At 40.4% G+C, this 27,265-nt stretch overlaps 1 protein-coding gene across 1 annotated transcript in view; it reads right to left on the bottom strand.

Moving 5' to 3' along the window:
* The window catches only part of slc6a15 (solute carrier family 6 member 15), a 73,660-nt gene extending 51,504 nt beyond the window's left edge, over window positions 1-22,156 (bottom strand). Inside the window, 3 exon segments of the mRNA XM_034175910.1 lie at window positions 279-436; window positions 16,487-16,976; window positions 22,009-22,156. Of these exon segments, the coding sequence (XP_034031801.1) occupies window positions 279-436; window positions 16,487-16,784 (456 nt within the window). The 5' untranslated portion in view covers window positions 16,785-16,976; window positions 22,009-22,156.
* Window positions 22,157-27,265: the final 5,109 nt, after the last annotated feature.

Genomic DNA, 27,265 nt, shown 5'->3' with positions numbered 1-27,265 from the left:
TATTCAATTGAATATAGGTTGAAGAGGATTTTCACATCACTGTATTCTGTTTTTATTTACATTTTACACAATGTCCCAACTTCACTGGAATTGGGGCTGTAATTGAATACAAAACATTCTAACTTTTAATTGGCTTGCGTTGATATTTTACTCTTATTTCATACCCTCCTGTAACAGAACCTTTATTTACATGTTTCCAGCTGTGTTGCTGACAAACTGTCACCTTTCTGTGCACTTTATTTATTTTCAGCCAGTGCAGGCCTCAGCGTCAGACTCACCACACAGCTGGTGATGCCAATGCCCCCCAGCCGAGGGCTAATGTAGTTCCACACCCCGATGCTGCCGCGCCGGATCCGTTGTCCAACAGCAAGCTCCAGGAAGAACAGTGGGATGCCAATCAATACCAACAGGATGAGATAGGGCAGCAAGTACGCTCCTGCCAAACAGAGCAGGAATCGTATAACATCAGATAACTACGAAGAAACACCATTTATTACACAGACAGCAGCAAGCCACAGTGAGTACAGACCAACATCTGTTTTGATGTCTCTTTGCACTAAGTGCTGTACACAAACTCACATACCCTGCTGAGACACCTCGTCCTTCTAATATGGACGAGAAGTTCCTAGCTAAGAGTTTCTGCTTCAGACCACAGTTACGAAGGAAAAACTTGAAGTTAAAAGCTCAGTGACAAGGCAGAATTGACCCCAGTGTTGTAGATTTGAAAGATAGCTTAACAAATGCAGTGTGGTGCCAAAACTAATTAAAAAAACATTAGTCCTGTCATTAAGACATTTTAAAATAAGTGAATCCTCAGAAGTGAAGGAGTGAAGTGACATAGGCAGGGGAGGGTTTGAAGGAGGCAGCAACATTTTTAAATTTCTAACTTGAAATGGTGACATGTGGTGCATTTTTCATACACAAAATTCAGTGAAATGTAAACTTGGAATATGGTCAAACTGCATTGTAATGTTAATAAATTACTCCCAACATATGAGTAGAAGGACTGCCTGGCACGTAATGGTAGAAACAGAACCTGATGTTCATTGTTCTGGGGAAACAGTTGGTGGTTAGATGTGTATGACAACAAGTTCTGCAAAAACACATCCCATCTCTTCCTGCACATATGTTCATGTAATGTGGAAGTACACGTTGAGTACACCACTGAATGAGTTTCAGGAGCTTACACCACGGAAATTACTCAGAAACCACACCATCTTTACTACATGGCCACCCGCCACCCCATTTTTTTTCTTCCGGAAATCACACTTTAAAGTTTTACTTTTTTCTGTCACATTGCATCAACAACTCTGACCTAAAAATCCCCCATCTACGTTGAACTTTCTGTTCTTATTATCAAAAGTAAGGTATCAAATGCTGAAACTGTAAATATAGCAGTGCATGGCGTGAGTCATTGATGACAGCATCAAAACTTCCACCATGGAAACGCTGTTTTTAAATTAATTTCATCCCTCATTGTTTTATCCGGAAGAATGTGTTTGTGGAAATACCGCACAAATACTATCTAATATTAAAACATCTAATTTTGGTCCATTGTGTACATAATGCATTCTGGGAAAATGTTTCATATCAGTGAAACTCAAGCTCCCCCCACCCCCACCCTCCATTGTCTTTTCAAATCCTCGACTGTCTCCTTTTGGAGATCCGGACACTTTGATGGACCTTTGAGAAAGCAAACAGCCTGACAGGACTATTTCATCTTTTCTTAAAATAGTTATTCAGTCCACCTCATTCACACAAAGCACACGTGGTGCGGCTGAGCTTTGTCAAGTCTGGGCATCCTGTCATTTCCAGTCACATGCAGGTGGTTTGAAGTGTGAGGACTCACTATTTTCAAACAAGTTTCAGTCAGGCACGTAATTTGGACAGCTACACAATCTTTGTCTCTTTGCCTCTGTACACCACCACAGCGGAGTTAAAATGACACAATATGTCTGTGCTGTGCCAGCCCAGTCTCACTTTTTTTTTTTTTCGTGCTCCCATGACAAAATAAGTCAAATTTTCGTGGCGGGTTTTTTTTTAACTCACTATTCCTAACCCTACTCCTACACCCGACCCTAACCTTAACCATAACCTAATCTTACTCTTTCCCCCCACCCTAACCATAACAACCCCCCCCCCCCCCCATCCGCTTCACTTTTAATTTCATGCAGCCATCACAGAATGAATTAGAATGAATTTGTGCTGCCGTGACAAAATGAGGCGCTTTTCGTCACAATATCACGAACCAACAGATGAATGTATATTTCATGCTTCTGAATTATGACTTGCCGTGAGACCAGGTTGGCTGTGCAGACTTTCAGCTTTAATTGCAGCAGTTTTTTTGTACATCCTCCCTCCATTTTCAGAAGCCTAAAGTAACTCAACAAACTAAATATAAGGATAACTGCTAACCTGCATATCATTGGTGACATGAAACAGCAAATGAGTTAATTATTCAAAATGAATTAAGTATTATCAAAATATTGGCATACTGTGTTTTATTTTTGGTGCCATTGGCTGTTAGATATTAAGCAATAAACCTGGGGAATTTAGTCATATTCAGTCTCCTGCCTGAAAAGGTCATAATTTGAATTCTGTCTGGAATCTTCATTTCCATGATGTTACCTTGAGTTCACCACTCGGAGCGATTTTGGCAAATGATTTGAAAGGAAATGTTCATGTTTAGAATTGGGAATTTGTGTATTTTTCAGACTGTGTATTGTAGTGGACATTCAACATGTAATGCACGTAGTGGACATAATTCACCATACCGAGGCATGCATACTGAGTTTTCCTATCTCGATAATGTGCATTCTATGCATATAAAGCTGTTTTCTGTCTCAGCCTCTGCTTGGGTGAGTAATGTATATTCTATCCATATAAAGCTGTCTGCAATGTGTATCTCTGCCATACATATTCGGTTCAAGGAAAGAACTTTGCAACAAAATAAAACAAAACTGATTTCTCAGCCATATAAAGCTGATTCCTATTCTCAGAGTGTTTCGGCCTCTTTGATGTGTCCCAGCCAGGATTGCCGCTTTGTTGATGTGTATTCCTGTTAAATGCACTGCATTTATATAGCGCTTTTCCATCTGAATCAGACGCTCAAAGCTATTTACAATGATGCCTCACATTCACCCATTCACACAGACACACTCATACACCGACGTCAGGGTGCTGCCTTACAAGGTGCTCACAACACAGTGGGAGCAACGAGGGGATTAATGACCTTTCTCAAGGGCCCTTAGTGATTTTCCAGGCTGGCTGGGTCTTGAACCAAGGATCCTCTGGTCTGAAGCCCAATGCTTAACCACTAGACCATCACACCCCGTTCTGATGTGTATTCCTGTTCTGGTCACACATTGGCATGTGTGAAGTGCATATCAAAGCCTCTCAGCCCTTTTAATGTCTGTTCATGTCAGGCATGTGACAAAACACTGACTGTTTAAGGGGAGAAAAGAAAAATAGAGAAATAAAGTGACATGCAGGTGCGTTGTCAAAATGGGAAATTGTTGCACTTTCTTTGAGCTATCACAATTTACACAATATACTGTATACTGCACAAAACCTGTGTGATGTCGCCCTTCTATAGTGGCCCGGAACAGCCAATATAAAGATCATATCTGGATGTCGCCATGTTGGTAGCACCGGCAGTCCTGAATGTGGCTACGTCACGATGAACTCATTAATGCATAAAGGGGCGGAAGTGGCTATTCAGACGGCCGCCGTGTCCATAACTCTCATTTGGCTATTCGCACGGCAAGACTCTGGTGGTAAAATGTGGAACTACTTGTATAAACAAACATACTGCATTAAATGAGAGTTATGGACACGGCCGCCGTGCGAATAGCCACGGCCTAAAGGGGCAGCAAGTGAGTGGCTCAGAAAGAAGCCTGAACACACTTCTCTCTTCAAGTCCAAGCCACCTAAGGCTAACCTCGGTTCAGGTGTTTAGTAAATCAAATTTTGGGGGGCTGTGTGGCTTGCACCTAAGTGTTTTGTTCGGTGTGGACATTAAACACACCTAACAGGATCAGGCTACCAATAGCTGCTAAAGTGCTAATGCTGTTAGCATACAACACTAAATGCAAGAGTTTCACTCAGTGCAAATACTGCAGGAGGGACGTTTTTGATTATCTGTTAGCATGTTTCACCACACAACAAGCACCACCACATTCCAGGGGTTTGTAATACAACACTCCAAACAACAGACACACCCCTCCACAACAGCTAGCAGCCACACTGTGCGGGCCCTGAGTGAGTGACACAGTCAGAGGCGGAGACACTGGGCACTATCTGTGTCACCCAGTGAGACCATGCCACCAATTATACAGAACATTATTGCTTAAAACATCTTAAACTAACAAGTTAGAAAAAAATCACCCTGTACAGTTGTCATTAGGCTGCAAACATGCTTATTTCTGCTCTAATGTTGGACATTTTAACATGGAGTTCAAAGGGAAGTTGTTCACTTTTGCAGCCAGCCTCAAGCATCCAGTTACAGAACTGCAACTTTTTCTTCTAGTACAGCTTGATCTGATGACATCAAAGCTTACCACTTAGTATTTTCACCATACAGTAAACTTTGATAATTATAATCTTCAAATACACATTGCAGTGCAGTAAGACCCAGAGCAGTACTCTTTCAGTTTCACACACAGACAAGAAATATTTTTTGTTGATCATGTTTAACCTGGTTTGATGTAATTTCGAATTAGGCAAAAGTCATTGCCAAAATCTGATCACACTCTGAATCTGGATTAAATTTTTAATTATTCAGATGCACTCACGCTTATTTCATCAGTTATATCAGGACCTGCACAAGTTAAAGACTCGGAAGAAATTATTTATCACCTGATACAGAATTTAAAATAAATAAATAGTGTCTGAACAACGATATGCACTTTAATACAAACTTTTGTGGCCAGTTTAGAATAGTCAGTGGACAGACACATCCAAGCGTATGTTGGCCGCCATTCACATCAATCATTAAGAAATACAGTGTGGTACTGTAATCTACGACTTACTGGTGGCCTGTCCAGCGTGTTCCCTGCCTCTCGCCAAGTGACCTATGTGATTCTTAATGTGAATAAGTGGGTATAGAAAATGAATGAATGAATGGTACTGTACAGTAATCTGTCTAGAGAAGGCAGTTCTCAAAGGCAGTTCTCAAAAAATTGAGTCACCGTGCAAAAAGGGAAGCCCCTAAGAATCCCATGAGATGAGTTTGAAACTTCTGTGACTTGAGAAACTGTGCACAGTGCATCCACCTGTTGCATCATTATTCACAGCTTCATTCCCATTCAACTGAATGACAAACATAAATGCTACAATTAAACAATATAATTAAACGAGCTTTAAGTTTGCGATGTACCACTCAAATAAAGGTACTTTCAATACAAAGTAAATTTGTGTCAAGTTCATGAAAAATCATGAACAGGTAGCACGACCTTGTAGCAACCGATACACCTTTAAGTACGACTAATATATCAGCTCTCAGAATGTGTTAAAAGATGCAGACGAGGACACAGCATGCTCACAGCGCGGCCCCAGATCTGCCAGTTTAATCTAATTACATGTGAACACAGCAGGGTAACCGAAGCTGTTAAAAACAGACCTGAAAACAAGACATGGTCTACAGAGACGAGCTGCACACTAATTTTGACACCAGTGTCCCTCCCACACTGTGTCTGTCCACTGATAGATAGCGTGGACCGATGTGAGGATGTGATATTCACTCATGAACCTACAGTGTTTCAAGTGGAGTCAATTCATTCTGATGTTTGGTTTAATAACGTTTATAATGTCCTCACTTACAATCCTTTCAACAGCTCCAAAATGGAGTTTTTGTCAACGCCTCAATTAGCTTTTTTGCCTATCACTACGGACACAAATACTTCTTGAAGCAATTGACAGAAAAATAATAACCACCCCTTTCGGTATTCAAATAATTAATCTGTTTATCGAGAAAAATGTCAATATGAGGATTTGCTTTTCTGCTTTATTTGATATGAACTCATTGTGACAAAAAAGCTGTATACCAAAGACAAACTGGTACAAAGACATGTTTAATGTCAACTACTGTATTACGTTAGGGCCCTATCACACATCGCACGAGTAAGTAGGAATCAGGGCGAATCACAACGAAATAGCCGAATGAGCGAACCCTGAAAATATTGAGCCGACGTAGGGAGGGACGCACGGTCGGGCAGGCATGAACGATCCTGCTGCGACGGTTTGGTGCACGCTTGTGCACGTGCACAAACACAGTGCGAGCAGCTGGAGCATGTGGAACAACATGGCACCACTGCTGTGGAGATAAAAAAAATAAAAACCAGCTGGAACATGTGGAACCATATTGTGCCACTGCTGTAGAGAAACAAAAAAATAAAAACTACACACCATAAAAAACACCACAATGTCCAATATTTTATCACTCTTATCACGCGGACAATACAAGTATTATCCCTCTGTGCCTCTGTATATGACCCATCGTCACAGACGTAGAGTCATGAAATGACATGCATGAAGCAGTGCGCTCTCATTATGTCTTATTATGTCCAGCCGGATATATACATAACTACTACAATCACTGGACACTGACAGATATTGGTGTATAATTAATGAAAATCACTGGGTTGATATAAATAATGAATAAAAGGGAACCCAATAAAAAACCCTGCGGTTAAATAACCCTGGCTAAATAAAAAATACATGCCACTCGTGGGATTCAAACCTGAAAATTACAAAAGCTCTGATTAACAGGTGGACACTTTACCACTGCGCTACAATCATCTTAAAACAGGAGCTAAAATGCTCAAAATCAACAAGGAAATAAAAGTATTTAAAAAAAACAGAGAAATTAGACGATGTAGATGAAGAGGAAGTTTTCGGCGTTTTTAATTACGGCAAAAAAGTGTCGTAATAATTGACAAAACGCCGTTTGTTACGCAGTATTTTTGGTGATACGTGACTGAAAGTGGCATATCTGTTGCACTGTTGGCTTGTCATCGTCCTGCAGTGCCACCCTCATAGGGCACGCGTCAGGCTGGCCCGTGTGACATTCCGATCGCCTGCTGTGTGTTTACATGATCTGACAGCCCATTTCACATGGAGCAGCCTGCTGAGGTGCACTTTGTGCGGCCACTGCAGCCGGCGCAAAGGCAAAAGATGCTTTATGCATTTCCAAGTGAGGACAGAAGGCAAAGACACACGCCTCACGGAGACAGTTGTAAGGTCATGTCCTTCAAAACACAGTACGTGTTCCCCAGTTGTGATGTTCAGGAGCAGAAATCTCAACAGCTGCGGTTTGGGGCCACGCCCCCTTGCCCATTCAGCGACCAGACCAAAGTGTCATTCATTTTAGTAATTTGGCATGTAACTGTGTATGTAGTTGTTGTTGTAATTATTTATATACCTGTCCTGGCGATAGACTCTGTGTTTGTAATGTTACACGTCGTGTGCACTGGGCCGTTATTTCCAGCTGTCAGTGTGCTGTGATCAGCTCATAGGCGCCTTGCCATGCTGTGTGCACTCAGATGTGGCTGTCCAGCCCCCATATGATCATGTCTGTACATACATATCAGCATTTTATGGATGTGTGCCCACCCACATGCCACATCTGTTGGGGGGAGCGGGGGGCGTGAAACACACGCACGCCACATGTATTGCGGGGGTGGGGGGGGAGCGGCGGGGATGCGACACATGCGATACACACGCAGGCCACATGTGTGTTGCAACGCCACACTCATGTGGGCACTTAGAGAAATTTCAATGCCAGCTTGAAAATGATCGCCTGCTCACTATTTTTGTGCTGACAGCGTGAATGGCACCACATTTTCTAAGTGTCTAGCGAGCGGTGTTGGACGTTCATGTGTGTCTCCTGGAATTTGTCCGACACTTGCCACGAGAAGGATCAAATGGGCTCTCACAGGGCACTCTGTCTTGTTGAATATAGGTTGAAGAGGATTTGCAAATCATTGTATTGTTTTTATTTACATTTCACACAACGTCCCAACTTCACTGGAATTGGGGTTGTAAATTCAAGGATTATTTGATTAATCATAAAAACAAATTTAACTAGAAGCACTCAGAGAGTGCAAACCTCCGCCAAAGCCATGGGGTCACTGACGCCATAACATCTACACGCCATGGAATCACTGAACCTAAAAAAGTCTAACAATGATGTTTGCTCAGTAGTAAAAAAAGTTTCATCTGCTGTGACTGGATAGCATGTATCCTTAGCGCTTGGCATCACAATTTATTGCAACTTGCACCTTTTCCAGAAGCTACTGTCATCTGAGCACTGATACCGATATCGCATGTGCTTATAGACAAAAACAAATAAGAGACAAAATTCAATTTATTATTCAACTAAACTGCAAATATATGAATTTTTTTAACATTTATGAAACACTTCTCTAAAGAAGGCCATAGGGTCACTGACTCTAAAGAGATTCCCTCCTTGGCACAGTGATCTATTCAACAATTCAGTGTTACAACCAAAACTATGATACATACACTTTTCTTTCCTTTATATTTGACATCCTTGACCATGAAAACATACTACTAGAACTTGGAATCACTTTTATGTCTTTATTAGTTCAAACGTTATTGTATAAAAATTATTTTTCGGTAATGGCGGTTTTCTTCTGGATCTAGCGCCATAACATTTGAACCTACATCAAATCTGATGACACCTTACTGAATCAGTACAGATTCAGCTACAATTTGGTGTTAGTTGTGCATCTCTAGCTTCCTTTGTCACCTCACACTGACACATTTTCTATTTTCCCTATATTTTTGCATATTCTGGATCACCAGATCCGGAATCCGGATCCGATCATCACCAAACTTTGTTGTTTGATAGAACATTTGACTATGTTACACCCTAAATTTTTTCAAGCCTTTCTGCCTTGTTTTTGTGGAGTTAGAAACTAGAATGTCAAAATTCCCCCTATCCCGCAATGGTGAAGAATCCTTTAAAAAATTCCTGGATCCGGATCGTGATCCGGATCACCACTAAAATTTAATCACTTGTTCCTCTTGTCATTTCCAACCACTCCACAAAATTTCATCAAACTCCGTTCAAAACTTTTTGAGTTATCCTGCTGACAAACAGACAGACAAACAAACAAACGCGACAGAAAACACAACCTCCTTGGCGGAGGTAATTAAAAAGAAAATAATCATTAGTTGCAGCTGAGTGGGGTGAATGTGAGGCATTATTGTAAAGCGCTTTGAGCATCTGATGCAGATGGAAAGGTGCTATATAAATGCAGTCCATTTACTATATCATTATTAATTACACATGACAAATAACAATACACGGAGAGAAATATGAAATTTGCAAATTTATCTTTAACTTAAATTGGCTCAAGTTGTGGCTCTAACAATAGATTTAAAAAAACAGACTCCATTCAGAGCCAGACTCCCTTCAGTATTTTGTGAATTTTAAGTTTGTTTAATTTTTGTGCAAATGACAGCATCTCATAAAACCTCACTCTGTACAGATGTGAAATCACTGTACGCAGTGTCGCTATTCGGAGGCCATCTCAGCTGTGAAATTTTCCACTAATTCATATAAAACATCAACTTCTATCATAAATTGGTGGACCTTTTGGTCTAAACTTGGGACAGGGAATCAACAACAAATGTGGGATCGGTATGCTTTCACTTTTGGTCCAGAATGCAAAGTTTGTTGTGCACAAAGAAGCTATTCCCTATGCAGTTTTCCCCATAAAATCAGCATCCACGCAAACATATGCTTCAAGGCAACTGAAAAATCCACATCCACGCAAAATAAGAGCAAGAAAAAAACTTTAACTAGCACATAGCCCTAAGTACATAAATACACAGATCTTCAACTGCTTATCTGGGACTGGGTCACAGGAGAGCCCTAAGTATTTTTAAATATTAGTTTGCTGTAACTGTTCGTGTAATTCCAAGTTCTTAAATATGATGTGTGTCCGTTAATCCGCACACAAGTAAGAATTGTCATCACTCGCTTCCGCGGATCCGCCAAAAATATTACCCATATACTAATTACTGCAATCCGTCCATGCGATCCAAAAGTCGATCAAAACATCTTCACCGTGAACTTAATAAACTTTCCAGTCTGGCTTTTAGGTTCATGTTTTGGAAGAAAAAGGAAAATAAATGAATTTCATTTATGCTTCCAAAGTTTCTGACTGGAATAATCTGTACACTCGCTTCAACTGGTTGACTCGCTGTTTGCTCTCATAGACTGAGTTTCCTCTATTCAACACACACAACAGGCTGAGGGGGTGTGGTCACGCCTCCTGCACTCAGCACTGAGGCATAAGACCATGTCTACTCCTACACAGATCATGAAACTAGAGTGACGCATAGTCTGCAGAAATGAGATGAAATGTCATTGACTTAGGGGAACAAATACACACATCTGTATAATCATACTGTGCAGAGGCGTGCTGTGTATTCTGTGTGCAGTTCTGTGCCCCGAATCATTGCGTGCGTACCTGTACGTTTCAATACAAATACATGTATTGTGACACCCCTACAAAGCTTGAATTATTTTGTTTTATTCTGTGTCACACAGGCCCATTGATGTCTGAGAAGGCCCCATCATATGGAAAAAATGGCCCATTACTTCAGGCACTTAGGGCCCCAATATCCCAGACCACTGTTTTTGAAACATTAATGACTGTGTCAATAAAGCAAGTTTAATTTCAAACTGCATTATGTGTTGTTACTTTGGGCAGGACTCATTACAAAAATTCTACAAAATAAATGATAGGGGAATTCTTGGTTTATGCTTTGTGTTTCTATGGGAGGAAAAAAGAATTCCTGACGATATATCGGCACACAGGTTTTAGAATTATGAAATATGGAAATCGGCATCAGTTTTAGTAGGTCTAAAACTGTGTATAGGTCTCTGACAGACTCCATCTTTCCTCACTAGTCTTCTTCTTGTACAGTCACTCAGTTTTTGAGATTTTGAGAAATGTCCCCTAGAGACAGCTCTACCTTACAGTACCATGATGTTTGCATTTCATAACAACTGATGTGACTGGGAAGTGTTCATGTATTCACTCCCTCACTTTTCTAAGAAAACTAGCTGTAAAAGTGATGATTTACTTGTGTTACATTTTGGCTTTTGCATTTTTATTTCATCCATGTCACATTGTAGAGATTAGATTTACTGTCAGTTTAAGGGGCATTATTTTAGATTTTTTTTCTAAAGCCTATTTGTTCTTTTTTAAATTTAATGTCATTTCAAAATTAGGATGTGAATAGGATAGGTGAACCCTTGAGCTATTAATAGCTCAAGGGTTCACAAACGTTAGGGCGCGAATATAAGATGACATTGTACTTGTGTGTATGACGGGAAGTGTCTGAGTGTGATATTCTTTGTAAACCACTTCAGTACAGACACACACTTCCTTTGTTTACATGCTGTCTGGCTGTCTTACCTGTGAGTGTTTCTTTTAATCAGCTTTCAGGGGGCATCATGGGCTTTACATAAGCTCCACGTGAGAAGTTTGATGTCATACAATTATGTTTGGTATACAATGTTCAGAACAGCAGTAGGTTCAATCAAGCAGGTTTTGATTCTACTTTTGATTGCAGCATTTCATTATTTTCAAGATTGCAGTCAAAAGCACTGCTAGCAGCATGATTTGCTTCACGCTGTGACACACTGTTCTTAAGATTCATTTTTGGACCAAGCTATTGTACAATGATGTACAACGTGGCACACAGACTGACACACAAATGTCATATCGACCTTCAAAGTGCCTGAGCACAGTGTGGCCTGGGCAGATAAGTGTCACAGAGGCAGAATGGCTTCTTTGGACAAATTCAGCCAGCATTTACATTTAGGAGGAATCTGACTTTGTCTGGAATGGGGGGAATACATAGAATTTTATTGGAAATGTTTTAGAAGTGAAAAGAGGCATATAATTCCAAGTCTATTTGAGACAGCTCTGGGGTGTTCCACTTTTTTCTTAAAAAGGGAGTATAAATATGTCCCCCAAAACCTAATTTGACATTTTTACGTCTTTCAAGGATGTAATAATGTAATAATTTATTTGTCTGTCTGTCTGTTAGCAGGATTACGTCACAACTACTGCACCGATGCTGACTAAATTTTCACCACATATAGATATTAGGCCTTGGAAGAATCCACTGAATTTTGGAAGTGATCCGGATCTGGATTCTGGCTCAGGATTTCCCTTTATAGGCTTTTAAGGATTATGTCAAGACTACTGCACAGATTTAGACAAAACTTTCACCACAGATAGATATTAGGCCATGGAACACTCCACTAATTTGGGAGTGGATCAGGACCAAGATCCCGATTCTGGATCATTTTTTAACTTTTCACCATTTCGAGGATCATCTCAAATCTGCTTGATGACCTTGAAAAAATTTTAAATCACATGTGGCTATTGTACAAAGGAAGACCCTGTTAGTGTTGGCTGTTGGGAGTGATCTGAATCAATATACACATTCTGCAGCATAAAACATATGACACCATGATCTAAAACCAAGATACGGTTAGACACTATTTTGTTTCAGTTTGTGAATTAAATATTAGATTGCAACATCTTGATCAACATCGGAACATTCTGGATCAGTATGCAGTTACTGCATTGTGCTGTGGAATCCGGATCCAGGTAAAATCCGGGTCACAACGTGAATCACATAACTTTCATGTTGAGTCCTCGTCAACCCTTGGCGGATGTCAGAAATCTCCGATTGCTCTTGTTTTGAAACTACAATCCTGTTTATGTAAAAACATTGTAATAGGTTTGACGTTTGCCTATACATTTCCTTTTTCACTTTTTACATTTCACTTCCTTAATAACTGCCCTGATAGACAGACAGACAGACAGACAGACAGATAAACAGACAGATAGAGATTCCTCCCCTTAAAAAAACTCAGGGTTTCCACAGCCAATGGGAAATCTATAGTAACAGAATTATGACAGCCTAATTTGTCCATGGTTTACGTCAACATTAAAGGTTTGCTTTGATCATAATTCTGTCACCGTAGAACTCCATCTATTTACATAAAGACTGGTGCATGGGTGGCTGTGAACCCAGGACTTTCATGTTGGGAAAAACACTACCACTGCATCATCATGATCATTTTTCTTTTCTGTGTGGACTTTGCGTGTTCTCCCCATGTTTGTATGTATTCTATCCAGGTGCACCAGCTTCCTTCCACTTCAAAATACATGCAGGTTCAGTGAACTGGAGACTTTAAATTGACCGTAGGTGTGAGTGAGAGTGTGAATTTATTTGTCTATATGTGGCCTTGCGATTAACTGGTGTCCTGTCCAGGGTGTGACTCCAATCAGAAAGAGCTGGACCCTATCCCAGTGACCTATGGGAAAGGGTCCAGCTCACCTGTGACCCTTAATTGGAACAAGTACATACAAAAGATGAATGAATGAATTAATTGTGCACATGACAGCGGGTTGTGATGTAGACAGCAGTATGTAAATGCAGATTTTGCTTGTGTTAATTACTATGAATGCAAAATTAAATTCAATCAGTCACTCACAGCTATGTGTGTGCTCTGTCACACTCTGTCACATTACTACATTCATGCTCTTGCAATTAAAAACAAACAAATAAAATATCCCCTTCTACTTCATTTACTTATTGTTCCATCGACAGTGTTTAAGCAAACTGGTGAATAATTTTACTGCATTGTGTTGAGGACAATGCATTACACTGAGTGAGCACTAAATTAGTTACCATATTTCCTTGATTAAATGCCTGACCTTGAACAGTGGTCTGTCTCATTTAATAACCAGGTCAAAACTTTGAAAAAATAAAGGCCTGTCTTAAATAAGCGCCGGGCATTATGTGCATTGAAAAGATTACATTTAGTCGAGTCACACATTTGCCACATTTGAGTGGTACCTTAAAATCCTAAAGCCTGATTTATGACTCTGTAGCCACACAATGATGTTGTATATATATATTTTTTTTTTTTAGAGTTGGGCAGCTATTAAAAATTTTGATCGCGATTAATTGCATGATTTCCACGATTAATCGCATTGTTAATCGCATTAATCGCAAGTAAAATCCAAAAATGAACTCAAAAGTAGCACATAGCACAATTTTATTTTAAATGTTCTGCCATATGAACAAAAGTGCCAAAACATTTGTTCTGCAAACACTTAACAGCAGCATTTTGTTTATGCAGTTGCAGTTAACAAGGTTCTCAGCAGGATTTTTTCTCAGCATAATGGGATGGAAAAATCACCTTAAAAAGCCAGGGGTTTGGGGATGCTTAGGTGTCCCCCCCCCCCCCCCCCGATGCGTTTGCATTATGGGCTTATAAAGGGCCTTTTTTGTTAGTCTAAATAAATCTACCATAATTTGAAGTCCAGACGGAAGAAGAGAACATCTCTGCATTTCAAAATGTGAGGAAAGTGTTTCCAAAAACACCAATTTGAGGTTGAAGCTGCAGAGGAGACCTTCACCTAGTTATGTGCTGAGAGTCCAGCTCACCTGTCATCTCTGCAAACTCAGAGCTGCTGCTATAAATAAAACAACGGCTCTTTAAACAGTAACTATTTTATTATTTGAAAAAAAAAAAATGTCCAAGGGTCATTATCATGTTAATCAAGAAATCATCTCACCTGAAACAACAACAACAACAGATGAGTTATGGTTTTAATTTACAAACATCAAACATTTCTAAAGAATCTTCTTTCTTTTTTTTACTTAAAACTATTTTAATTACAAGTTATTTAATGTAAAAAAAAAAAAAAAAAAAAACACAAGGATTTTCTTGAATACACTGCTGGGTATAAATTAGCAGTTCTGATGTTCCTGACACATATCTACACTATTGTCTGTTTTGGCCTGATGCCTTGTTTCTTTAGGCTTTAAAGTAAGGCTGTAACAAAGATTAATTAAAAAAAAAAAACTATGGCTTTCCTTCACACAATTTGGTGATCAAAATGCAGGCAATGGTGTTTCAGAGGGTTATGAATTTAAAAATCTTCCAGGGGAAGCTGGTCCCACTCTCCCCTATTCTACAGCGCTCGATGCGCAGCTCGCTGCAAGGAGAACTTTAGCGGCTGTAGGAGAACTTTTCATCCAGCGCTTGGTGGTAACAATCTGGATGGTCTTTTTCCTCTTTTGTCCAGAGGACACGACGTCCATGATTTCCAAAAACAGAAATGTGGACTCATCAGACCACAGCACACTTTTCCACTTTGTGTCTGTCCATTTCAAATGAGCTCGGGCCCAGAGAAGGTGGCGGCGGCGTTTCTGGATGTTGTTGATGTATGGCTTTCACTTTGCATGGTGGAGTTTTAACTTGCACTTGTAGATGCAGTGATGAACTGTGTTAACTGACAGTGGTTTTCTGAAGTGTTCCTGAGCCCACGCTTTAAGATCCTTTACACAATGATGTCGGTTTTTAATGCAGTGCCACCTGAGGGATCAAAGGTCACAGGCATTCAATGTTGGTTTTCAGCCTTGCTGCTGTCTAATCTTCTGATTATATTATGGACTGTAGATGATGGAATCCCTAAATTCCTTGCAACTGAACACTGAGAAACATTTTTCTTAAACTGTTGGATTTTTTTTTTTCCACACAGTTGTTCACAAAGTGATGATACTCGCCCCATCTTTACTTATGAATGGCTGAGCCTTTTGGGGATGCTCCTTTTATACCCAATCATGACACTCACCTGTTTCCAGTTAACCTGTTCACCTGTGGAATGTGCAAAACAGGTGTTCTTTGAGCATTCATCAACTTTCCCAGTCTTTTGTTGCCCCATCCCAACTTTTTTAAAATGTGTTGCAGGCATCCATTTCAAAATGAGCAAATATTTGCACAAAAACAAAAATGTTTATCAGATTGAACATTAAATATCTTGTCTTTGTGGTGTATTCAATTGAATATAGGTTGAAGAGGATTTGCAAATGATTGTATTCTGTTTTTAATTTACATTTCACACACCGTCCCAACCTCACTGAAATTGGGGTTGTATTAGCATTGAACCGTATGGTACACATGCCATGGTTCAGTGCACAGAACTGTACGCAGAATACACAGTACAACTCTGCAGTGTGATTATACATGTGCTTATTTGTTTCCATACGTCACTGACATTTCATCTCATTTCCACAGACTGTCACTCTAGTTTCATGTTCTGTGTAAAAGGAAGCGTGGACTGGCACCTGAGAAAAGGAGGTGTGGCCACACTCCTCTACCTGTGGTGGGAGTAAATATTAAATATTGGTGATGACCCACATTCAATTTGTGTTGTTTTGCTCCATCTCTACTTAGTCACACAGCCCAGCAGCAAATCTGGCAAAGTAACTGCTTTAGCTCAAAGATCAAAGCTGAAGGAATATAAAAAAATGAGTTGTTTGGTCTTTGCCCAAATGTGTCTTACTGAAAACTCAATCAAAGGATTATAAAGTGTTTTCAAACTCATGCTGTGTGTCAGTGAACCAATCTTACCCCCTCCATTCTTCTGGCACAGGTATGGGAACCGCCAGACGTTGCCCAGGCCTACAGAGAAGCCGACCTGGGCCAGGATGTACTGCAGCTTGCTGTTCCAGGCTGGACGTTCCTCCTCACTGCCTGAGCCTTCCTCCTCCATGTCACACTCTTTCCCCTCCACCTCATGGTTGTTAACAATCAGTGAGGTCTTCTTGAAGGAATCATCACAGGCATCCTCATTGGACAGCAGGTCTTTGACAGACTCTGTGACATCATCGTCAAGCTCTCTCTTGACGGCTTTGCTGTTTTTGGGCATTTGATAAAGCAAATAAGGGCAAAAGGTGGAACCGTCTTTTTTGGAAAGGCAGGGTCAGTAAAGTCTCACTTTTAACTTTGGGCAAAGCTGTGGGTTTGAAGGCGTTTGAGTTCAACAGCCCGTAGGGTTTGAGACAGTTTGTACAGTTTGAGTGATCAGGATGGGGTTTATTTCGTCATTATCACCAAATATCTGTGAGACAAAAAAGGAAATTTGCAGTCAGTAAAACAGCCAGTAAATGGACAAGGCAAGAGGAGAAATGAGCCTCTTGGTTTGAATTGAACTGAATTTGTAGTTTGTAGTGCTACAAAGGATTTTGGTGGGTTATACCTTCTACTAAACAGGGCTTTTTTGGAGGTGGGCCACAGGACACACTGATTAGATAAATTTAAACTGTTCGAGTATTCTGCCCTACTTGGAAAAAGTGTTTTGATTTTGGGTATGATGATGTAAATATCTTTATTTCTCCGCACTTTCTCGAGGACAATGCTATCAGGTCTTTGAGTGCTTGACAGAGGTACAAACTAGGGCTGCAGTTATCAATTATTATACTAATCGAGTATTCTATTGATTATTCTGGCGAAGTAATTGAGCAATCGGATAAAAAGTACTTTGCATCATCAGCATGGACCGTCTTTTTCCTAAAAGGCTTTATTTTACTCTGTGTCATGTTGGAAAGCAGTAACTTTTGTGCTAATGTGATTAGCGTTTACACAGCTTAAGTGCATGCTCTAGTCTTCTTCTGTTTGTTTCTGGGGATGCTGCAGTGCCATACACAGGCCTGGCATATGTACTACAACGTTAAACAAAGCTTTGAGGCACAGACTTTGCTTCAAACATTTTTAATCGAATTATTGGAGTTAATCGACTAATAGTTTCAGGCCTAGTATAAACAGCTCCAAAATTAACAATCATTTAATAATAATTTGTTATAGTTTAATTAATTGATGACTAATTTTGTCCAGTTGTTCTGACTCACTTTTCATCAAGCTAAAAAAATGAGGGTGGATTCAAGAACAAATCTTCAAGGATTAATCAATTATTAATTGACTATGAAATTACAGTATTTTGTTGTGTGCTGGGGTGTTTGGCTGGCTTGGTTTTTGTTTTTCTGTTTCTCCCACCAGGTGGTATGCATTCAGGACTGAGTGGCTGAGTATTAGAACCTGACCCTGAACACCTGAGGCTTGTTTTCACGTGCAGGTCATCAGGGCTCACAGCTGTGGTGTATTCTGTCTTGATCAGAGATTGCTGCATTTAAACCCTGAATGCACAGTGTGTGATTGCCAGAGACTCGACCTTGTGAGCAGACGTGTGAGATCGACGTCAGGAGAACAATCTCACCATTACGGACGCAGAGACCGCTCCAGGTTTGACGCCACAGTCTGTGAAGGAGGACTGGGTGAGGTCTCACGCTCTTCAGCACACTTCCTGAGGTAATTTGGTTTTGGTGACTTTTATGAAGTAATGACAGTGGATTTGGTGTCCCTCACACCTTGTGTTAGTGAGCTGTCACGTTATGCTAATTGTCTAATCAGCTTCTGCTGCAGTGGAGATTTGAACTGAGTTGTTCTGTCCCTGCAGGGTGAGAAGCTGATATATATTTAAGCCAGGAAGTGTTTGCTGATTGTGTGCACCTTTTGGGCTGTGTCTCTCTGGGTGGAGTTGGACTCACCTCATGTTTTCTTTCTTCACAGACTCGGTTTGTCGCGGCCACCTGGGGGGTGTCGGCGGGGTCCCTGGGTCCGAGCTGCTGTGGCTCCGGACCGTTTGTGCTGCTGAGAGCGCGCCGTGTTTTCACCTCACCAGACCGCGGACATTTTTGGTTGTTTATCACTGCACTCATTATGATTATTAAATTCTGTTATCTTTTGAACCGTGCTCTGCTTATTTTATGCTGGGTCCTGTCAAACGCTGGGTCGGTGGTCCGACCGCGTCCAACACATAACATATTTGACAGCTATTCTAATCACTGATTAATCATTCCGAGTCTTCTGTAGGTTTTCCCCCAAAAATTATTTTGGGGGGAAAATGTAAAAATGTAAATGCAAATGTCAGGTTTTTTTTTTATTATTAGCCCCTATCTGGTAATTAACAGAATATCATTGGGCTGTGGACAAAACAACACATATAAAAAGGTATCATCTTGGGATCTGGATAACACCGACTGACATTTTTCAGTATTTTATGAACCTAATAACTAATCGCCTATTCGAGAAAATAACTGATTAGATATTATAAATGATTATAAATAATTGATTGATCGATTGTGAAAATAATTAATAGTTGTTCACCATATTCATGAACTTTTAAATTATTATTTTTGTAAAACTCAATATAGTCTTCTATGTCCTAATAGCTATCTGTGGTGAAAATTTCATCAAAATCCGTGCAGTAGTTTTGACATAATCCTACTAACAGACACGCAAATAAATAAACAAATAAATACCAATGATTTTATTATGTCCTTGGTGGACATAACAAACAAACAAATAAACCCAAACCCCCCCCCCCCACCCCACCCAAAAAAAACCCTTTGTTGGAAAGGTGGAACATGAAACAAGAAAGAGCACACACAGGACACAACTTTTGTCAACATTCTATTGTTTTCCAGTTCTTCTTTGGCATTTCACTGTAAAACAATGCACGAAGACCAACTTTTTAAAAAGGGAGCCCTTTTGTTTGTGTTTACCCTCTGACCTCCAATCAGTCTGCATGTTTTTTGGGCTTTTTTTTTTTTTACTCCTGTTACATTTTTATTCACTGTGGGCTCATTTTTCATTCTACCTGCAAGTCCTGCACCTAAATAGGCGCAACCTAATGATACCTAAAATTAAGTATAACTGAAAAATTTCTACTAGACCTGTTCAAAATGTTACAAAATCTTTTGGGCCACATGTTGTTCTTGTTCCGCTAATAAAATAAAAGATCTGTGCCAAATTTTATTGTAATTGGAAATTGTTTAGGGGTGCACCACAAAGCAACAATTTTCCCCAAACAAACAAAAAGGGGAGACGACTTCCAGTTAATCAGTTAATGTTCTCCTCTGGGTGGCCAATCAACCACCACTTTTTTGCGATTAGAAGCCATCACATATACCTATAAAAGAAAAACAATGACATCAGAGTCTTCTCCCATTAGGGTGACATTGCCCTGTCAGCAGAGGGAGAGGAAAATGTGTCACTCTGGGGGACCTCTAAATTTTATTTGATTGAGTTCAAATTTGGTCTGCACCTATAAAACCCCAAGTGGAACAAAAACAACATGGGGCCAGAAGTCTCTCACAACTTTTATTTTTTCACTATACAACATGAACAGCCCTAATGTCTACCATTAATTGGAATAAGATTGTCTTTTTGAAAATGGACTTTTGTATAACACTATTACAATATCACAAATCATAAGACATCGAAAAATACGGACTCCACATATACGACATTTTCCACGTGCCCACAAGTCTTAACAATACTGTCATTGAGGCTTTTCAGGTTTCAAATCCCGCAAAACTTCGGAGAGGTCGCCGCGCTGCGAGATCTCAGTAACATAACTGCATTGAGACGCTCTGATCACGCTTCACTTTAACCGCTGCACACAGACAACACCATTAACATCACAACATAAAACTATTTTTATATTGTGCCTAAAGCTCTCATGAATATATTCTCTGGGTTTTTAGACATTGTTATTGTGTTTGTTTTATGTAAACATGCGAGAATCACAGGCTGTCTGTCCGTTATTTTCAATGGGAGTTGCTGTGAGCTACAATCGCTTCCTGATCATGTCGTTCTGGGGGAAAGTGAAGTTTGCTCTGTAACGTCTTGATTATTCTTTACAACACTGTTTGTCCTCTTTGTTCCAGACTAATATATATGTCTGAAATTCGGTTTGCATTTATTAAATTCCACACAGATTAAACGTAGCAGACACAGATTATTTATTATAATTGTTTTAGCAAGTTTTCAGGGTATCATGCAGCAGTCTCTTATTAATGTGACGAAAACCATAAAAAATTACATTTTTGTAGTATAATATTCATTTACAATTGTCATCGTGTGGATTCTCTATATGTTGTTTTGACTGCAGCGGCTCTCTGGCTCGCAAGGGATTATGGGATATGTGAAAACCCAAACAGAAAAAGAATGGGGACTCCACATGCTGCACGTCTATTTTCAATGCTAATTTTTCTTTGTCTTTTTCACACTCTGCTGTCCCCCTCCCCTGGATGGGACAACGGTCCATCCCAGGTTGCTTCCCCTGCAAAGGCTGGCACCCATTTACAGTTTGTTGGACTGAGACAATGTCCAAGGACACAGACATGTGACATGACCAGGAACTGAACCCAGGTCCACATATATGAACAAACACCCAATAAAAGATGTTGAAGCTGCTGACAGCGGGTGAATATCTATTTAGGTCTGAGGACACGAGCCTGTCTGTGGAAGGTGCCAGGTCGTGGCACGGACACGATCACGTTTCTTGGCGGCTGAATAATTGAAGGAGGTGATTTGCATACGGACCCAAACAGATCCTCTCCACATGATGGGGAGGAAACCCCCCAACAAAATAAACCCGCCATCATTATAATGCAACATTATTTTTTTTTTTCCACTCGAGGAAAAGATGCGATAATCACGTGAATGTGATGCAAGGTGCGCTGCATCTTCCAGCATCTTTTCACGGTGTGTTGCGCTGCTGCTGCGCAGGTTTTTGGGGCGTATATTGCGCCGGTATTCCTTGTCGCACGAGCCTCCTGACTGTAAGGATTAAGTGATTAATAGAATTATTTTCGCGCTGCTTCCTGATTAGTCCGCGTGCGTGTGCAAAATGTTTCATCATCCACGCCAACCTGAGCGTGCGCGCGCCAACCTTCACTGCGGCTATCACACCCGGCCACGATAAGGCCGATTTAGGATGATGGAAGTTGGAAAAACGAACAAAAACAAAAGATATTTTCTACCTGTGATTCTAAACAGCGCACGGTTAACGCAACAAAACGCGGATTAAATGAGAGAAATAATGTAAATGAAGGAGTCAGGCCGGTGGCGTGCGGCTGCTTCCAATTCCTTCTGGGCACTTTGTTCTCTTTATGCGCATAAATTAATTGCGTCTTTCTCCCGCCCAGGCTTCTTAACACTCAGTCCGGGATTTCATCATTCACACCGGTCATCTTTTCACGCTTCATTCATTCATTTCACGGCGAACACACCTCACTCACGCTACTCACCTTCGGTTAAAAAAAAAAAAAAAAAAAAAAAAAGTAGAGTCTCAGGGAATAAAATTGTGCGAGAACATGCACGGGGCAGACATTATCACCTGCTGCGGGTTAGGTTCATCTGAGGAGCGGTCAGGCCGGTTTGTGTCCGCTCCTCCGACTCTCATCCGTTCACCGGATCGTGAGGGGGGCGGGGGGGGACGCGTCTCTTCCGGTGATGAAGTCGCGTTTGCCAACGCACCTTTCGAGTACTTCATTTACCCAACTGGGGTTTTCTTACGGATTATACGATCTCTGTATCTAAGTTGTAATTTTTTAATAAACATTTTAATTAAAATCGACGCCTTTATTTAATTGGACACCCCTCCAGTCGCTCCACTTGGTACGCTCCACTATCACAACCCCGTCAGGAATGGGCTGGCTCACGCATCAGTGCAATGTGCCTCTGTTTATAAACGTCACACCTCCTCCTTAGCAGGATATATTAATATCTCTAATGATTCTCATGGTTTTAATACAGACGTCGCACACTGGAATAAACATTTTAGATTTACCTAGGCTTGACCGACTGCTAGCGCAGCATTCCTCCATGGATACAGCAGGGGCGTAGTCAGTATAGCGGTGGTGTGTGTGTGTGTGTGTGTGGGGGGGGCATTAGTAGTGCATCACCACATCCAAACTTGTTTTTATGTTAGTTTGTTTTTTTTTTTTTTTCACTTGGGGTTGCCACATTTCAGCACAAGTTTTACACCAGATGTAGTCCAGTAAATATATTGCAAAATGTTGGTCAACCTACTGCTAATTGCAATAGTTTTTCCAATCATTGTATCTTGTGCAAAATTTCAAATACTAGAACATATCAAAAGTATAGAAAACTCTAACTATGGGGACATTTCTTAAAACTGTCTCAAAGACACCCACCCTCGACCCTTTTAAATCTCATTTTACTGCATCAAATTAACCATATAGTACGATCGTAATATAGTCATGAATTAAAACAGAAAATACTTTTGTTAAAGAGTGGGTTTTCCCTGTGTAAATATGTTTCAATATAAGCCACCTTTTTGTATAATGTTCATATATTTTGCATTTTTACACAAAATTATTTATTAGGGGTGGTGGCCAAGTGGTTAATGCGCTTGGTTTCAGTGCAGAAGGCTCTGGGGTCAAATCCCACCCCTGCCACATTTCTCCATGTAATGTGGAGTTGCACTAGGAAGGGCAGCTGGCGTAAAACCTGTGCCAATTCAACATGCAGATCCACCTTGGATTTGCTGTGGCAACCCCAAGTGCAAACAAGGGAGCAGCTGAAGGGACTTACTTACATAAAATTATTTATTATTATATATTTTATGCATAATTATATGAAACTCTTGATCATTTCATCACTGTTGAAGTAAAGTTAAACAGTGATGCAAAGGTATACACATTAGGTACTGTATATAATTTTTAAGGCATACAAAATGAATACAAAACAGTGTTCATAAATTTATTTTCTATCTTAAAGCTGAAAGTATACATTACATGAATATACAATATGAACATTAGGGCCCACATCCAATGTGGGCGGATCCCGCTTCGACTGATTCGTGCACACTCGTGTGTGCACGATCGCAGTCCAAGCATAGTTGGAGAAGAGTATGAATACACTGAATGCTGTTAGAATGCATTAACATTGTAAATAAAGTACTCCGACTGATGAATGTGGTCGATTGCCACCTGATATCTAAAAGTCTGGGGGGCAAACACGTGGCAAATTTCCCTTGAGTGTGATTAGAGTGTTTCGAATGCCGTTATGATGTTCTGAGAATATTTAGAACACAGTCAGCCTGGATTTGGCTGCTGTCTGATATTTTTCCACCTCGACCGCACCCCGACAGTAGAGAGGATGTGCTCTACATTCGGGCTGGCTGCGTGATTGTGCCCAACTGTTTGGTTTGCACCCAGACTGTTGTTGGACATTTTCGAATGCGCCACGACCTTGGCCGACTGTACGTCAAATTTTCATTCAGACTGCATTCAGCCTCTAGTGGGACAGGGGTGTGTTATATTTCGTATTTAGTGTGCACCTTCTGACCAACAGAAACAGGTAGCAATTCTTCTGGAGCTACATGTGCTCAGTGGATGCTCTCACAGCCTTGTTGTGTTAGTGTCACCATCTTTTCATGATCAAGTAATGGTTTTCCACAGAACACACAGCTATTCACTTGGACTGGATACGTGACTACCATCAAAATAAACACTTTTTAGAATGTACTCCTACATGAAAATTCATCACCATGTGATGGATGGACAGATGCTGGGTGCTGGAGGACCCCCTGCTAGTGACTGGGTGCTCATCTCAGTAATGCACTTTGTTTTGATACTATTTGGTTTTTGTGTTTCCTGTTTCATCTGCTTGTAAAAACCTTGTAACTGTTACAATGGCCTAAGCAGTGGGTCACCCCTTTGAGTCTGGTCTGCCTGAGGTTTCTTCCTTAATATCATCAGAGGGAGTTTTTCCTTACCACTGTCGCCTGTGTGCTTGCTCTAGGGATTAGTAAGGTTAGACCTTACTTGTGTGAAGCCCCTTGAGGCAGCTTTGTTGTGATTTGGTGTTGTACAAATGAAATAAATTGAAATTGAATTTAAATCTTACCAAAACCTGTATTAACCTTGAATTTACACAAATAAAAAAATCCCATTGAAACATTAAATCATCACATGTGCACTTTCAATGCAAGATCATGTGTTTAAAACAAATTGTTTTGAATGTGGACAGTGAGAATGTTCACACCTCTTCTGAGATGAGTGAAATGAAAAATTGAATTCGTGCAGCAAAATTTATATACTCCTAGTTGGAAAGATCTTAAGGAAGTAAAATATTAAATAATAGACCCCAGTCTACCCCTGATAAAAATAAATTATGCATTTGACTGAAGTCTGTAAAACCAGTGCAATCAAAGGAGCCTGGATGTGGGACCATATGAAGTGATATATTCTTTTCAGTTACCATGGTGACCAAAAACATTAACTTTATTAATTCGGTACATTTATGTTAACAAGAAAACCAGCCTTAAACATCGTGCAACATATTTCAACACATTTTTTTTCCCCAAAAGCAAAAATGATCAAGTCAGTTGCACATTGTTATTATGCCTTAAAAAAAAACATCTTCCCATTGATAGAATTTTCTATACTTTTAGTTATTTCAGTGGTCCCTTAAAATCAAATAGCAAATAGATTAAAACTACTGCAATTAGTGATGGGTATGTCTGTATTTTTACTAGACTAATGCCCTTCCTGACACAGCTCCATATCAGAGAGTGGGCAGCAGTGGGGTTTGAACCAGGAACCTTTATGACATCAAATCAGCACCAAAACCACACTCGCGTAAAAAATCCATTTGGGCATACTATATCTCACACGCGTAGATGTTAACTGCACACGCGTAGATGTTAACTGCACACCCACAAATTATCTCTGCACGTGTAAAAAATCCATTTGGGCATACTATATCTCACACGCGTAGATGTTAACTGCACACGCGTAGATGTTAACTGCACACCCACAAATTATCTCTGCACGTGTAAAAAATGTATTTGGGCATATTATCTTATTTCACATGCGTAGATATTTGCACATGCGCAAGTGATCTCTGCGTGTTAATATCTACATGTGTGAAATAATGTAATATGCCCAAACACATTTTTTTTTTTTTTTTTTTTTTTTGCGAGTGTGCTTTTGGTGCTGATCTGATACCATAAACCTTCCACAGTGGATGAAGGTGTCATGATTGGGTCTGTGGGGTTTATTGTATGTTGTTTAGTCTTCCTCTTTTTTGGGTATGCGGTTAGTTTTTGCATTGGGGTTTGGTGGAAGGATCTCTCTTGTCTTGTTTTATCTGTTTGATGTTGGACGTGTCTCTCCTGTCCCCCCTACCTGCTTGCCACGCCTCGTTCTCAAACTTTCCTCACACACCTGTGGTGCATTTTCTCTTGATCACACCCCCTTTATTAGCCACACCTTCTTTCTCCCTCTGACTTGCGAGATTGTTGAGCCTTGTGCCACTTTCAAGCGTTTGTCCTCAGACTTTCCTAGTCCTGTATATTTTTTGCTTACCATGTATCAACCTGTCTGCCTGTTTTTGGATGCTTTGGATGCTTTTTGGACTGTCTTTTTGTGTACTGACCCACGCTTGCATTAAACTCTGTTAAGTTGAATCCTGAATCCTGCATTTTTGTCTAACCTCCTGGTGCCGTCAGACCTGTCAGAAGGTAGACTTCACGACAGAGCTGCTAACGTGCAAGTCAGCTATGGGATGGCTCGAGTACACCCCTGAGAATTTGTGAGAATTTGTACTTCCTTGACTGGCTACCCGGTGAAAACATGCTCAACTGCATTGCTTGTTTACTGAAATCAGCTGGTTTGGTTTTGTCTCTAACAGCCAGCTGATCACAATCAGTATTTGAACTGAGTTCGGCTGTGTTTTCATTGGCCAAAAATAGCCACCAGAGGGTCTAAATTACCCCGCCCCCCCCCCCTTTTTTTGTTTTTTGTTATTTTGCGGAGGCAATTCCCGAACAATACCCATTTTCAGAAACCTGTGAATCGTGACAAACGCATCCCTTTCTGGGCAAATTCCGACAGGAAATATTGTCCATCTGAGACAATAAAAGGACAAAATTAATAATTCCAGAATTATAAAAATTGCACTGCTTTATCATTGTTGTTGTGCTAAAACACCAACTTAGAATATTCACTTAAATTAATATTCACAGAAAACTATATACTACTTTATGAAATAATGAACTTACAGATTTACATTTTGAACATACGAGGGCTGTCCGTAAAGTATAGGTCCTTTTTATTTTTTTCTAAAACTATATGGATTTAATTCATATGTTTTTACGTCAGACATGCTTGAACCCTCGTGCGCATGCGTGAGTTTTTCCACGCCTGTCGGTGACGTCATTCGCCTGTGAGCACTCCTTGTGGGAGGAGTCGTCCAGCCCCTCGTCGGAATTCCTTTGTCTGAGAAGTTGCTGAGAGACTGGCGCTTTGTTTGATCAAAATTTTTTCTAAACCTGTGAGACACATCGAAGTGGACATGGTTCGAAAAATTAAGCTGGTCTTCAGTGAAAATTTTAACAGCTGATGAGAGATTTTGAGGTGATTCTGTCGCTTTAAGGACTTTTCACGGTGCGAGACGTCGCGCAGCGCTCTCAGGGCAGCGTCATCAGCCTGTTTCAAGCTTAAAACCTCCACATTTCAGGCTTTATTGATCCAG

Source organism: Thalassophryne amazonica, chromosome 8 (genome assembly GCF_902500255.1).
Source record: "Thalassophryne amazonica chromosome 8, fThaAma1.1, whole genome shotgun sequence".
NCBI classification, from domain to species: domain Eukaryota; kingdom Metazoa; phylum Chordata; class Actinopteri; order Batrachoidiformes; family Batrachoididae; genus Thalassophryne; species Thalassophryne amazonica.
The sequence above is the reverse complement of the archived record's forward strand: the minus strand, read 5'-3'. Positions and strand labels throughout refer to the sequence as shown.